This window comes from Anolis sagrei, chromosome 6 (assembly GCF_037176765.1).
Source record: "Anolis sagrei isolate rAnoSag1 chromosome 6, rAnoSag1.mat, whole genome shotgun sequence".
Lineage (NCBI taxonomy): Eukaryota > Metazoa > Chordata > Lepidosauria > Squamata > Dactyloidae > Anolis > Anolis sagrei.
In genome coordinates, this window is record NC_090026.1 from 50,207,602 (window position 1) to 50,223,348 (window position 15,747).

Consider the following 15,747-nt stretch of genomic DNA (forward strand, 5'->3'; position numbering starts at 1 on the left):
TTTCTGTATGCCATCAAGTTGCCTGTCAATTTATGTCATCTCATTGAATTGCATAGGGTTTCCTTAAGCAAGGAATTCATATGGTTTTCTCTGGCGAAGTTTGTTCTTCTAATCATTATGCAACAACATTTGGAAAAAAATCTGTTCCTGGTAGTTTCTCATCCATATACTAACCAGGCCTGACCCTCTGCCACCATGATCAAATACAATCAGGGTATTTAAGCAATTAGTTAGTCTTCTGTGTTTATATATTTCTGCATGCCATCAAGTTGCCTGTTAATTTATGTCATCTCATTGAATTGCGTAGGGCAGGGATCTTCAAACTTCTCAAACTGTTGGAGGGCCAGATTATAATTTGAAAAAAAACAATACAATAATTAAAATGAAGAACAAGTTCATAGAATCATAGAATCAAAGAGTTGGAAGAGACCTCATGGGCCATCCAGTCCAACTCCCTGCCAAGAAGCAGCAATATTGCATTCAAATCACCCCTGACAGATGGCCATCCAGCCTCTGTTTAAAAGCTTCCAAAGAAGAAGCCTCCACCACACTCCGGGGCAGAGAGTTCCACTGCGGAACGGCTCTCACAGTCAGGAAGTTCTTCCTCGTGTTCAGATGGAATCTCCTCTCTTGTAGTTTGAAGCCATTGTTCCGCGTCCTAGTCTCTAAGGAAGCAGAAAACAAGCTTGCTCCCTCCTCCCTGTGCCTTCCTCTCACATATTTATACATGGCTATCATATCTCCTCTCAGCCTTCTCTTCTTCAGGCTAAACATGCCCAGCTCCTTAAGCCGCTCCTCATAGGGCTTGTTCTCCAGACCCTTGATCATTTTAGTCGCCCTCCTCTGGACGCATTCCAGCTTGTCAATATCTCTCTTGAATTGTGGTGCCCAGAATTGGCACCACAATTCAACAAATATAAACTTATTAGTATTTCAGTGGGAAGTGTGGGCCTGTTTTGGCTGATGAGATAGGATTGTTGTTGTTGTTGTTGTTGTGTGCTTTCATGTCGTTTCAGACTTCGGTTGACCCTGAGTGAGGGCCGGGTAAATGACCTTGTAGGGCCGTATCCGGCCCCCGGCCCTTAGTTTGGGGACCCCTGGCATAGGGTTTCCTTAGGCAAGGAATTCATATGGTTTTCTCTGGCAAAGTTTGTTTTTCTAATCACTATGCAACAACATTTGAATAAAAAAATCTGTTCCTGGTTTGAAAGTCTTATTTCCTGCTCAATTGTGCGGTACTTACTTTGAAAGCAGTGGTTAAACTCCAGAAACTTGGTTTTTGTGGCTGCCACAAACTATGTTGAATCGGTTGAGACTCTCTAAGATCTTCATTGAAAAACTATAGCAAATTGCGCTGCAAGATGTCCCACAAAACAAGTTTTTGCAGTTTAATAAATCTTTTTTCATGTTTCCATGATAGAACCAATTAGAAAATGACATTTATAACCCAGGAACAAAAAATGTGTTACATGATGTAATCTATTGTATCATTTTACTTCTTGTGTTTGATGCCTCCCAGCTTTTCTCTACTTTTGTCTTGTTTTTGAAGATTGCAAGACCATAGGTAAAAACTTGTTCCATTTCACACTTGTACAGAACCCAGTCATCTTCAGTGGTTATAATATGTCACAAGAAATTCAATGTGCAGATTTGACAAATCTGAATTTAATATGATGTGTGGGAATGAATGGGAGAATGGCAGGATGTGTGGTCGGAGTTAATAATTTTGGAAACACCAGTATAATATTAAGGCCTGCAATGACTAACTATCTGCTTGCTGGAACTGTGATCAAAACCTGCTAATGAGAATTGATAAGAACTGTGACAATGGTTCTTTCAAGTTAAGGAAATGTTTGCTATCTTCCTTAAGTTAAGAAGGAAGTCAACATAAGATCTACACCAATCAAGAAGATCAACATCTGGCCAGGAAACTGAGATGGAGCCAGGATGGAAGACGTCTATCATTCATTTACAACTTTGGGACTACACCAACAGAATATTCCTATAAAAGACTCAGTCTAATAATGCTCAAAGTGTGACAGACAGAGACGCTGTTCACCTGCTATGCTCTTCTCTGTGGGAAGGAGAGAGATAGTGTGCCTAAGGAGAGTGACAGATATGCTATGGGAAAGAATGATTCTGGTCACTTTGGGGCTTCTTTCTGAAAGAAAGAGGAAGAAGTGCATTTTTTGGAGTCTTAGATTTTGTGCAGGGAGTCAGGCTCTGCTGTATGGAAAACAGAGATCTGGTCCTTGGCATTGTGCTTAGGGAAAGAAGTTTTGGTATCTCAGCGTTTTGAAGTTTTGGCGTTATGGAAGTTATGGAACTATGCATTGGCAGGCTGCAGGAAATCAGGGTCTGGCCTAACAGGTGCTTCTCCAAGGAGGGAGAAAAAGATATGGTAATATTTTGAATGTATGTGAATGAATGCGTGTACATATATGTGAATATTGAGTGAAAATGTAATTCCCCTTTGTTTGTTTGTTTGTTAACCAATGTAACTGTAAATCCAATGTAGTTGCATAGAATCTGTATGTCTGTATGTCCAATGTCATTCTTTGTCTAAATGTTTTTCTGTAATCTGATATACCTTCTCACACTGGAAACTGCAATAAAAAGAACCTATGGTTCAAAGTTATTGAAAAGTTATTCATGACATAATTGGTGTCAGAAGTGGGATATTCTTTTCCAATGTGAGAAAGTTATTTATAACAAATAATTATGACTTACTACTCCATATATATATATAGAGAGAGAGAGAGAGAGAGAGAGAGAGAGAGAGTGTGTGTGCGCACATACACACACTTTTAAGGAACCTTCCCTTTCCTGAGACTGCAGTAATGTTTTTGTTTTTCATGAAAATTGTGATGAATTTGTGAAACTAAGACCTTTTCCTTTAATTGTTTGAAAGTGCCATACTTGAACAGAAAAAAAACCCACACTGGACTACCTTTTAAATATAGGATAATGACAGAGCTGCTGCTTTAAAAAGATGACTTTTAAAAAATAGATTGTTTTTTTAAGTTCCAAAATTTAAAAAAGTCAGAGGAGTGACTAAGCACAATTTTTATCCAGAGTCATACAAAGGTCTCCAACTGTAAGGAGGCTGCTATTAGAAAAAACCCAACATTATAGTAGAGAATGACAAATGCAAGGTGAGTCAACTCATTAATGTGCATTTTAAAATTCTTTAGCACATTCGCCCTGGACTCTCTTTTAAAATGTCATAATCAGTACTGCAAAGAAAAATGGAAAAGCTTTCCCTCAGAGCTTTGAATTACTCTTCAAATGCTGCAGAGTACTGGAATCTTGAAATTAAAAATATGAATGCACTTTGGGGTCAATGCAATGAAACAAGCAGGCTCTGAACTCAATATATAAAAATCTATTTGTCTTAAATTTTAATTGTATAAAAATGGGCAGATGGGAGACTCTGAGCAAATCACACATTCTCAGCCCCGAAGAAGACAATGGCAGATATTTTGGATAAATCTGACAAAAAAAAATGTTTACTGTGAATCCTACTATCATATGTAGAAAATGTCCTGAAGGTACATAACAATGAATTGCTTCTTAAGAAAACACCTGGTTTAGGCTGCAAATCTATACATTTTTACCTGGAAGCAAGAATAACTGTACTGAATTAATCTAACTTCTCAGCAGCCATATATTGGAATTATGTTTTTTCCAATGAAAATCTGTGGATATTAATCTGCCCAAGGCTTTCATCTGACAGTTGTTATAGTATCTGTGATATGTTTTTAGACAATGTATTTTATTGTAACTGATCCATACTTTTTATATTTAATGTGACCATAAGGGTATGTTGGTAGGGTTGACTATTTTAGTGCTGCAAGCTTCCTTAAGAAGGCCATGATTCTGAAAAGCAACTGGGAATCTAGAAAATAAAACGAGTTATGAACATTAATCCTACTGAAAACAGGCATATTAGCTGCCATTCTATGTCTATTGAATGCACTTAGTGAGGCTGATGCTTAAGAATAGATGTATCATTCTGTCAGTGACATGTAAAAAAGTGTTATTTCCAATTATTACCTAATATTACATCTGAATGCCCTTCTTTAGGCTAAGAGTGAAGGTTGCTTTGTTCCATAGGGACCACAGCCCAGTCCAGAAAAGGTCTCTGTCCTAGTGATCTTTGAAGATTTCCATTTAACTTTGAAAGAGACTAATCTGGGATTCAACTGCTGACCAATGTGACTGAGGAATCTAAAGCTCATATTTTTTGGCTAAATTACCTTGCCAAAATTATAGTGCTCACTAGGTTCGTGTCATACAATAATCTTAGTGTTGAGCAAAAGAGGAAGCTGCTTCAGGAGCTGCACCTGAGCTCCTATTTGAGGGATGTCCTCTCTAATTTAATGTCCATGGCTCAATGCTATGCAATCCTGGGATTTGTAGTTTGGTGAGGTATCAGCATTCTTTGGCTGAGAAGGCTCAAGACCTTGTAAAACAACAGCCCTTCATGATTCCATAGAATTGAACCAAGGCAATTAAAGTGGATTCACTCTACAGCATAGATGCTGTACGTTTACTTTTCCATTGCTGGAAGCTTTGGTGTTCTAATACCATACTTTTGTTTCTAAAAAAGGAATTCAAAGCATGCAGCAACTGTAATGCCCACCTTTTTTGGCTAAATTTCAAATTTAATGCCATTCTGCATTAAATTAAGCAGAAAATATACTGTCGAAGGCTTTCATAGCAGGAATTACTGGGTTGTTGTAGGTTTTTTGGGGCTATATGACCATGTTCTAGAGGCATTCTCTCCTGACATTTTGCCTGCATCTATGGCAGGCATCCTCAGAGGTTGTGAGACCTTACAAGATCTGAGGATGCTTGCCACAGATGCAGGCGAAACGTCAGGAGAGAATGCCTCTAGAACATTGTCATATTGCCCAAAAAAAACCTACAACAACCTAAGCAGAAAATACTTCTTTAATTTTGAAAATTGAGGTGCACATTGGATTTGATGATGCATTAGACTCGAGTAAATATGGTAATTCGGGGGACTTCAACATTAATGCAAAGCCATATGGGTCATGGTATGATCCCATAGTTTTCATGACCAAGAGCACATGGCTTTGGAGATTTTTACTGTAAAAGTTGTTGTAACAACTTTTGATGAAAAAATGTAGTATACTCACCTTTCCAACAAGTGAAATAATAAAATAAACATCTTGGGGCGCATATACATTGTAGAATTGATGCAGTGTGACACCACTTGAACTGCCATTGCTCAATGCTATGGAATCATGGGACTTGTAGCTTAACAAGATATTTTTCCTTCTCTGCCAAAGTGTGCTGGTGATTCCCCAAATAACACATTTCTGGATTCCATAACCTTGAATCATGGCAATTAAAGTGGTGTCATACTGCATCAATTCTACAGTTTAGAAACACTCCTCTACCTGCACCCGGGAACACAACAATAGGAAAACCTTGAGGTAAAATCTGCCCCCTTAATTCAAACAGTAAGGCCCCTTCTACACTGCCATATAAAATCCAGATTATATGCTTTGAACTGGATTGGATGGCAGTGTAGACTCATATGATCTGGCCATGGTGGTCCACGCCTTAGTCACCTCCAGATTGGTTTACTGCAATGCACTCTACGTGGGGCTGCCCTTGAAGACAGCTCGGAAATTTTGACTGGTCCAACGGGCAGCAGCCAGATTACTAACTGGAGAGACTTACAGGGAGCGGTCAACCCCCTGTTTTAAGGAGCTCCATTGGCTGCCATTCACGTTCCCAGTCCCAATTCAAGGAGCATGTTCTCACCTACAAAGCCCTGAACGGTTTGGGACCCGCCTACCTGCGTGACCGCATTTGTTTACGAACCCATGCGATCTCTTCGATCATCTGGAGAGGCCATGCTCTCGCTTCCACCCTCTTCACAGTTGTGACTGGTGGAGATGAGGGAGAGGGCCTTCTCTATGGTGCCCCCCCCCCCCCGACTCTGGAACTCACTTTCCAAGGATATCAGACAAGCCCCTACACTGGCAGTCTTTAGGAGGAGCTTGAAAAAGTGGCTGTTCCAGTGTGCCTTCCCTGACTAAAGGAAACAATGCCCTGATCTAACTAATTTTCTGCAATATGTCCTCTGAAGCACTTTATCTACCTGTTGGATTGATCTCATCTGGAGAGGCCCTGCTCTCGCTCCCACCCCCTTCGCAGGTACGACTGGTGGGGATGAGGGAGAGGGCCTTCTCTATGGTGGCCCCCTGACTCTGGAAGTCGCTTTCCAAGGATATCAGACAAGCCCCTACATTGGCAGTCCTTAGAGCAGTGTTTCTCAACCTGGAGGTTGGGACCCCTGGAGGGGTCGTGAGGAGGTGTCAGAGGGGTCACCAAAGAACATCAGAAAACACAGTATTTTCTGTTGGTCATGGGGTTTCTGTGTGGGAAATTTGGCCCAATTCTGTCATTGGTGGGGTTCAGAATGCTCTCTGATTATAGGTGAACTATACATCCCAGTAACTACAACTCACAAGTGTCAATGTTTCTCTTCCCCAAACTCCACCAGTGTCCACATTTGGGCATATTAAGTATCTGTGTCAAGTTTGGTCCAGATCCATCATTGTTTGAGTCCACAGTGCTCTCTGGATGGAGATGAACCACAACTCCCAAACTCAAGGTCAATGCCCACCAAAACCTCCAGCATTTTCTGTTGGTCATGGGAGTGCTGTGTGCCAAGTTTGGTTCAATTCCACCATTGGTGGAGTTCAGAAGGCTCTTTGATTGTAGGTGAACTATAAATCCCAGCAACTACAACTCCCAAATGACAAAATCAATCCCCCCCCCCCAACCTCACCAGTATTCAAACTTGGGTGTACTGAGTATTTGTGCCAAATTGGTTCCAGTAAATGAAAATACATCAGATATTTGCATTACAACTGATATCTGTCGCAAAAAGGCAGTTATGAAGTAGCAATGAAAATGATTTGATAGTTGGGGGTCACCCCAACATGAGGAACTCTATTAAGGGGTCGTGGCAATAGAAAGGTTGAGAGCCAGTGCTTTAGGAGGAGCTTGAAAAAGTGGCTGTTCTAGTGTGCCTTCCCTGAATAAAGGAAATAATGCCCTGATCTAACTAATTTTCTGCAATATGTCCTCTGAAGCACTTTAACTATCCGTTGGATTGATCTCCCTACATTATCCTCTAAATCCCCCGTTTAGACATACCCTCATTCTATTCACGTCCAGTGTTGTAAAATGTTTAATCCACTGTGTTTTTAAATTTGTGTGTTACTGCTTATATGTTATTTATAATATTTGTATTGTGTTTTACTTGCTTGTTTGCTTTGTTGTTTTTACTGATGTATTTTGGTTGGGCTTGGCCTCATGTAAGCTGCCCCGAGTCCCCTTGGGGAGATGGTGGTGGGGTATAAATAATGTATTATTATTATTATTATGGAGCCCTCGGTGGCGCAGTAGGTTAATCCCCTGTGCTGGCAGGACTGAAGACCAACAGGTCGCAGGTTCGAATCCGGAGAGAGGTGGGTGAGCTCCCTCTATAAGCTCCAGCTCCTCATTCGGGGACATGAGAGAAGCCTCCCACAAAGATGGTAAAAACATCAAATCATCCGGGCGTCCCCTGGGCAACGTCCTTGCAGAAGGCCAATTCTCTCACACCAGAAGCGTCTTAATAGTTTCTCAAGTCGCTCCTGACACGACAAAAAATTATTATTATTATATGAACCAGTTTAAAGCAGATAATGTGGATTATCTGCTTTGATAATCTGGGTTATATGGCAGTGTAGAAGGGACCAGAGAAGGCCTTGTTAAACTACAACTCCATAGCATTGAGGCAGGAGAGTTAAAGTGGTGTCAAACTGCATTCACTCTGCAGTGCAGATGCACCAAAAGAGCATCATAATAATATCCCTAAACCACAGTTCATCAGATCAAAAGGGATTCCACAGGCTGCTCAGCGAGAGGAACTATTAGCTCAGGGCCCTTCCACACAACTATATATATATCCCAGAATATCTGCTTTGAAGTGGATTATCTGAGTCCACACTGCCACATATCCCAGTTCAAAGCAGATAAAAGTAGGGTTTTATTCAACTGTGCAGAAGGTGCCTCAGCTCCATGCAGCATCCAACTCGTCCTGGCCCTATTCGTCAGCCGCAGCCTGGCTGGGGAACGCCCAGCCGCCTCCCGGCGCTCTGCACATGCTTAAGGACACGGCCCGCCCGTGGCGGAAGCGGCTCTTCCCTTTCTCTCGTACCTTGATCTTCACTTCCGGGTCCACCTTGAGGAGGGAGGCCATGGCGGGGCGGGGGAGCCGGTTTCCCGAACCAGAGCCGTCTCTTGCTGTCCCGCGCGCGCGCGACCACCCAAGGAAACCACCGGCTTCGCCACTGCCGGATGTGACGGCATAACCTCCCCCCTCCCCCTCCTTCTTAGCCACCCCGCCTGGACCAATCACCGAACGCCTAGCCGGCCAACGTGATTCGCACGATGCCTTTTGTCGTCCGCCCCTCTTCCTTTAGAAGGCGCGTGCGCTGAAGGGGCAGCCAAGCCACTTCCGATTGTGTGGGCGGGGCCTCTGGAGAAACGAAGCCGGAGCACATAGAAACAGAAAGGAAAGACTGAAACATTGTTTGCGAGTTTCCGATACCATTTGGCATGTGGTTGGTGTCTGAAGGTGACTCTGAAGGATCTATAAAGTATCTCCAACGATTTTTGTCCCTGGGTTATAAATGTCATTTCCTAATTGGTTCTATCATAAAAATATGGAAATAGTTTATTAAACTGTCAAAATTTTGTTTTTGTCGGACATCCTGCAGCACATCTTGTAGTTTTTCAATGAATGTCTCATAGAGTTTCAACCAATTCAACAAAGGCCCTGTCCAAACAGCTTAATAATAATAATAATAATAATAATAATGGGTTGTTGTAGGTTTTTTCGGACTATATGGCCATGATCTGGAGGCATTTTGTCCTGACGTTTCGCCTGCATCTATGGCAAGCATCCTCAGAGGTAGTGAGGTCTGTTGGAACTAGGAAATGGGTTTATATATCTGTGGAATGACCAGGGTGGGACAAAGGAGTCTTGTCTGCTGGAGCTAGGTGTGAATGTTTCAACTGACCACCTTGATTAGCCTTTCCAGAATAGGAAAACTCCAATAACAAGTCCCAGAAACACTTTATTAGAATTAAGATTGCTGCACACTGCACTTACCCTATAATCCTTACATATCACCTGTCACACCAGCACTTTTTAATTCTGTACCCATTACTCTGGCCCGGCCCAGTTTTATTGTGTCTTGGTGTATTCTTTATTGCTTGTTGTTTAATATTGCTTTAATTGTTTTTAAATTGCTTAGGTTTTGTATTGTTATGTTGTGTTTTGAGGCCTTGGCCTTTGTAAACCGCTTCGAGTCCTTCGGGAGATGCTAGCAAGGTACAAATAAAGTTAATAATAATAATAATAATAATAATGGGCAGACAGTGCCTGGAGCAAACTTTTGTTGAGAGGTGATTATATGTCCTTGTTTGTTTCCTCTCTGTTGTTGTGCTGTTGCAATTTTAGAGTTTTTTTAAATATTGGTAGCCAGATTTTGTTCATTTTCATGGTTTCCTCCTTTCTGTTGAAATTGTCCACATGCTTGTGGATTTCAATGGCTTCTCTGTGTAGTCTGACATGGTGGTTGTTGGAGTGATCCAGCATTTCTGTGTTCTCAAATAAAATGCTGTGTCCAGGTTGGTTCATCAGGTGCTCTGCTATGGCTGAATTCTCAGGTTGGAGTAGTCTTCAGTGCCTTTCATATTCCTTGATTCGTGTTTGGGGAATGCTGCGTTTGGTGGTCCCTATGTAGACTTGTCCACAGCTGCATGGTACACAGAAACATCAGGAGATAATGCTTCTAGAGGAGGGGTCCTCAAACTTTTTAAACAGAGGGTCAGGTCACAGTCCCTCAAACTGTTGGAGGGTCAGATTATAATTTGAAAAAAGCATGAATGAATTCCTATGCACACTGCACATATCTTATTTGTAGTGCAAAAAACGCTTAAAACAATACAAGAATTGAAATGAAGAACAATTTTAACATACATAAACTTATTAGTATTTCAGTGGGAAGTGTGGGCCTGCTTTTGGCTGATTAGATAGGATTGTTGTTGTTGTTGTTGTTGTTGTTGTGTGCTTTCAAACGTTTCAGACTTAGGTTGACCCTGAGCGAGGGCCGGGTAAATGACTTTGGAGCGGTGAGGGAGGAAGGGGGCACCCGCCTAGGCAGCCAGATCAGCCAAATCAATCCTGGCGATCAATGGGGTGACAGATGTCGCAGCCAGATTGCCCTCACATCAACTTAGGTTGACCCTGAGCAAGGGCCAGGTAAATGACCTTGGAGGGCTGCATCCGGCCCTTGGGCCTTAGTTTGAGGACCCCTGCTCTAGACCATGGCTATATAACCCAAAAAAAAATAATAATCTACAACAACCCAGTGATTCCGGCCATGAAAGCCTTCAACAATACAATAATAATAATATAAACTTTATTTATACCCCGCCATCATCTCCCCAAGGGACTTGGAGCAGCTTACATGAGGCCAAGCTCAACAACACATCAATAAAAACAAAAAGCAATAAACAAAAAACAATAAGTACAATACAATTAATATAATAAATCTATATAAATAAAAATGTGATGTTTGTTTGTGGGATTAACAGAACTCAAAACCCACTGGGGGACTTGACACCAAATTTGGACACAAGACACCTAACAACCCAATGTATGTCCTTCACTCAAAAAATTGATTTTGTCATTTGGGAGTTGTAGTTGCTGGGATTTATAGTTCACTTACAATCAAAGAGCATTCTGAATCCCACCAACGATGGAATTGAACAAAAATTGGCACACAGAACTCCCATGACCGACAGAAAATACAGGAAGGGTTTGGTGGGTATTGACCTTGAGTTTGGGAGTTGTAGTTCATCTACATCCAGAGATCACTGTAGACTCAAACAATGATGGATCTGGACCAAACACTATACAAAGACTAAATATGCCCAAATGTGAACACCGGTGGGGTTTGGAGAAAATATAATCTTGACATTTGGAAGTTGTAGTTGCTGGGATTTATAGTTCACCTACCATCAGAGCATTGTGAACCCCACCAACGATAGAATTGTGCCAAACCTCCCACACAGAACCCCATGTGGGCCACAGCAATGTGTGGCAGGGGACGGCTAGTCACATATAAACAATAACCAATAAACAGTAACACACAAGGATTTAAAAACCTGTGGCCGGGCCAAATGTAATAGTTTAAAAATTTAAAAAATAAATGCTGGGCATGAACGAGGGAGGATATATTGGGTTCTAAAAGAGATGAGGGAGCGCAGTCAATCCTAAACCAGTAGTAAAGTGCATTCTGAGGACATATTGCTGGGAATTTTCTTTTCTGGGAAGGCACACTGGAACAGCCACGTTTTCAGGCTCCTCCTAAAGACTGCCAATGATGGGGCATGCCTGATGTCCTTGGGAAGTGAGTTCCAGAGTCGGGGGGCCACCACCGAGAAGGCCCTCTCCCTCGTCCCCACCAATCGCGCCTGCGAAGGGGGCAGGAGCAAGTGCAGGGCCTCTCCAGATGATTGAAGAGATCGTATGGGTTCATATACAGAAATGCGGTCATGGAAGTAGGCGGGTCCCAAACCGTTCAGGGCTTTGTAGGTAAGAACTTGCACCTTGAATTGGGACCAGAAAATAAATTATCTGCTTTGAGCTGGAATATATGGCGCTTCCAGGCGGGCCCTATATCCCAGGATCTGATGCCAGGTTTTCTGCTTTAAACTGGATTATGTCAGTCCGCACTGCCAGATAATCTGGGAGGGGTCTTCAAACTAAGGTCTGAGGGCCGGATATGGCTCTCCAAGGTAATTTACCCGGCCCTCGCTCAGGGTCATCCTAAAGCTGAACTGACTTGAAAGCACACAGCAATAATACTAACAATCCTATCTCATCAGCCAAAAGCGGGCCCACACTTCCCATTGAAATACTAATAAGTTTATATTTGTTACAATTGTTCTTCATTTTAATTATTGTATTTTTAAAGTATTTTTTGCGCTAAAAATAAGATATGTGCAGTGTGCATGGGAATTCATTCATGCTTTTTTCAAATTATAATCCGGCCCTCCAACAGTTTGAGGGACTGTGACCTGGCCCTCGGTTTTAAAAGTTTGAAGACCCCTGATCTGGGATAAAGGAAAACACTGCGAACACCAAGCACAAAGTAGTTACACACAGTACATCCTGCAGAAACTTATATCATCCCTGGCTCTGTCTTATTCAGCTGCCCTGTTTGGCACAACTCTGTCAACGCGAAGCAGGTGAATATAGCACTGAACAAAACATGTAGAATAATCACAGGGTGTCGTAAACCTACACCTGCTGATAGACTCTATAACAGTGTTTCTCAACCTTCCTAATGCCACAATGCCTTCATACAGTTCCTCATGTTGTGGTGACCCCCAGCCACAACATTATTTTCGTTGCTACTTCATAACTATAATTTTGCTCATTTTACGAATCGTAATGTAATACCTGATATGCAGGATGTATTTTCATTCACTGGACCAAATTTGGCACAAATACCCAATATGCCCAAATTTGAATACTGGTGGGGTTGGGGGGGGGGGTTGATTTTGTCATTTGGGAGTTGTAGTTGCTGGGATGTTAGTTCACCTCTTAGAGACCCTAAATTGGGTCTTCTTAGGTCCACATCACGGGAGCACGAAAGGAAGGAGACAGTCCCAAAAAAAGATCAAAGAACAAGGTTTTATTTTAGTTTCTTCATGAAGAAGACGGACAGCCTGACAGCATACGCAGTGACTGCCGCCTCTCCTTGGGTTTTTACCACCAATATATAACCTCAAGTAAATAAGAACATTTTTTGTCATGGAAAGTACTCTCTTTCCAGCCCCCTCCCTTGACCTTTTGATAGAAAGTACCTTCTTGTACCTGCAGACTCTGCGCTTCAAAAAACAACCTTTGAACTTAACCACAATACAACTTCCGACCTCTACATGTCACATCTTGTTTCTTAAAAACATTTTCTTCCGTGTTGCTCTTTTTCTACACAGAAAGGGTCTGTTTCTCTTTGGCTGTTAATTTCATTCAAAGCCCCTCGCTTAGCATCCTTCACACCTACAATCAAAGAGCATTCTGAACTCCACCAACAATGGAATTGAACCAAACTTGGAGCACATAACTCCCATGACCAACAGAAAATACTGGAAGGGTTTGGTGGACATTGACTTTGAGTTTTGGAGTTGTAGTTCACCTACATCTAGAGAGCACTGTGGACTCAAACAATGATGGATCTGGACCAAACTTGGCATGGATACTCAATATTATTTATTTATTTAAAACATTTATATTCCACCCTTCTCACCCCGAAGGGGACTCAGGGCGGAGCAATATGCTCAAATGTGAACACTGGTGGAGTTTGGGGAATATAGACCTTGTTATTTGGGAGTTGTGGTTGCTGGAATTTATAGTTCACCTACAATCAAAGTGCATTCTGAAACACCCTCGTTCTTGAAGGGTCCCTTGGCTGGTCATAGGAGTTCTGTGTGCCAAGTTTGGCTCAATTCCATCGCTGATGGGAGTTCAGAATGCTCTTTGATTGTAGGTGAACTACAACTCCCAACAACTACAACTCCCAAATGTCAAGGTCTATTTCCCCCAAACTCCACCAGCACTCATATTGGGGCATATTGAGTATTTGTGCCAAGTTTGGTCCAGATCCATCATTGTTTGAGTCCACAGTGCTCTCTGGTTCTAGGTGAACTACAACTCCCAAACTCAAGGTCAATACCCACCAGACCCTTCCAGTATTTTCTGTTAGTCATGGGAGTTCTGTGTGCCAAGTCTGATTCAATTCCATCGTTGGTGGAGTTCAGAATGGTCTTTGATTGTAGGTGAACTATAAACCCCAGCAATTACAACTCCCACAGGGCAAAATCAATACCCTCCCCCAATCCACCAGTATTCAAATGTGGGTGTATTGGGTATTTGTGCCAAATTTGGTCCAGTGTATGAAAATACATCCTGCATATCAGATGTTTACATTCCTATTCATTGTTGTTGTTCATTCGTTCAGTCGTCTCCGACTCTTCGTGACCTCATGGACCAGTCCACGCCAGAGCTCCCTGTCGGCCGTTACCACCCCCAGCTCCCTCAAGGTCAGTCCAGTCACTTCAAGGACGCCATCCACCCATCTTGCCCTTGGTCGGCCCCTCTTCCTTTTGCCTTCCACTTTCCCCAGCATAATTGTCTTCTCTAGGCTTTCCTGTCTCCTCATGATGTGGCCAAAGTACTTCAACTTTGTCTCTAGTATCCTTCCCTCCAGTGAGCAGTCGGGCTTTATTTCCTGGAGGATGGACTGGTTGGATCTTCTCGCAGTCCAAGGCACTCTCAGCACTTTCCTCCAACACCACAGCTCAAAAGCATCGATCTTCCTTCGCTCAGCCTTCCCTAAGGTCCAGTTCTCACATCCGTAGGTGACTACAGGGAATACCATGGCTTTGACTAGGCAGATCTTTGTTGCCAGTCTGATGTCTCTACTCTTTACTATTTTATCGAGACTGGACATTGCTCTCCTCCCAAGAAGTAAGCGTCTTCTGATTTCCTGGCCACAGTCTGCATCTGCAGCAATCTTTGCACCTAGAAATACAAAGTCTGTCACGGCCTCCACGGTTTCTCCCTCTATTTTCCAGTTGTCAATCATTCTTGTTGCCATAATCTTGGTTTTTTTGACGTTTAGCTGCAACCCGGCTTTTGCGCTTTCTTCTTTCACCTTGATTAGAAGGCTCCTCAGCTCCTCCTCGCTTTCGGCCATCAGAGTGGTGTCATCTGCATATCTGAGGTTGTTAATGTTTCTTCCAGCAATTTTCACCCCAGCCTTGCACTCATCAAGCCCCGCACATCACATGATGTGTTCTGCATACAAGTTAAAAAGGTTGGGTGAGAGTATGCAGCCTTGCCGTACGCCTTTCCCAATCTTGAACCAGTCTGTTGTTCCGTGGTCAGTTCTTACTGTTGCTACTTGGTCCTTGTACAGATTCCTCAGGAGAGAGACAAGGTGGCTTGGGATGCCAATCCCACTAAGAACTTGCCACAATTTATTATGATCCACACAGCCAAAGGCTTTAGAGTAGTCAATGAAGCAGAAGTAGATGTTTTTCTGAAACTCCCTGCCTTTCTCCATTATCCAGCGGATATTGGCAATCTGGTCTCTTGTTCCTCTGCCTTTTCTAAACCCAGCTTGTACATCTGGCAACTCTCGCTCCATGTATTGCTGGAGTCTTCCTTGCAGGATCTTGAGCATTACCTTACTGGCATGAGAAATAAGGGCCACTGTACGGAAGTTGGAGCAGTCTTTCGCATTTCCCTTTTTTGGTATGGGGATATAAGTTGATTTTTTCCAATCTGATGGCCATTCTTGTGTTTTCCATATTTCCTATTCATAAGAGCAGCAAAATGACAGTTATGAAGTAGCAATGATACTAATTTTATAGTTGGGGGTCACCATAACATGAGGAAGCATATTAGGGGGGTCGTGGCATTAGGAAGGTTGAGAACCACTGGGTTTAGGCATTCCCACGTGCCACCTAACGCCCAGCTCAGAATCAGTTTCCCTTTTTGAGTAAGCCGCTCAGTTGCTAAGGAGACGGTGAAGGCGGGGCATATTTTCGCTCCTCCTCCTCCTCCCGGGG

The 15,747-nt window shown here is 42.6% G+C and overlaps 1 protein-coding gene across 1 annotated transcript in view; it reads right to left on the minus strand.

The window, feature by feature from the left end:
- PSME3 (proteasome activator subunit 3) overlaps window positions 1-8,501 on the minus strand; it is a 33,989-nt gene extending 25,488 nt beyond the window's left edge. Inside the window, exon 1 of the mRNA XM_067470110.1 lies at window positions 8,252-8,501. Coding sequence (XP_067326211.1) covers window positions 8,252-8,293 — 42 coding nt within the window. The 5' untranslated portion in view covers window positions 8,294-8,501. The remainder of the gene's footprint in view (window positions 1-8,251) is intronic.
- Between the last annotated feature and the right edge of the window lie 7,246 nt (window positions 8,502-15,747).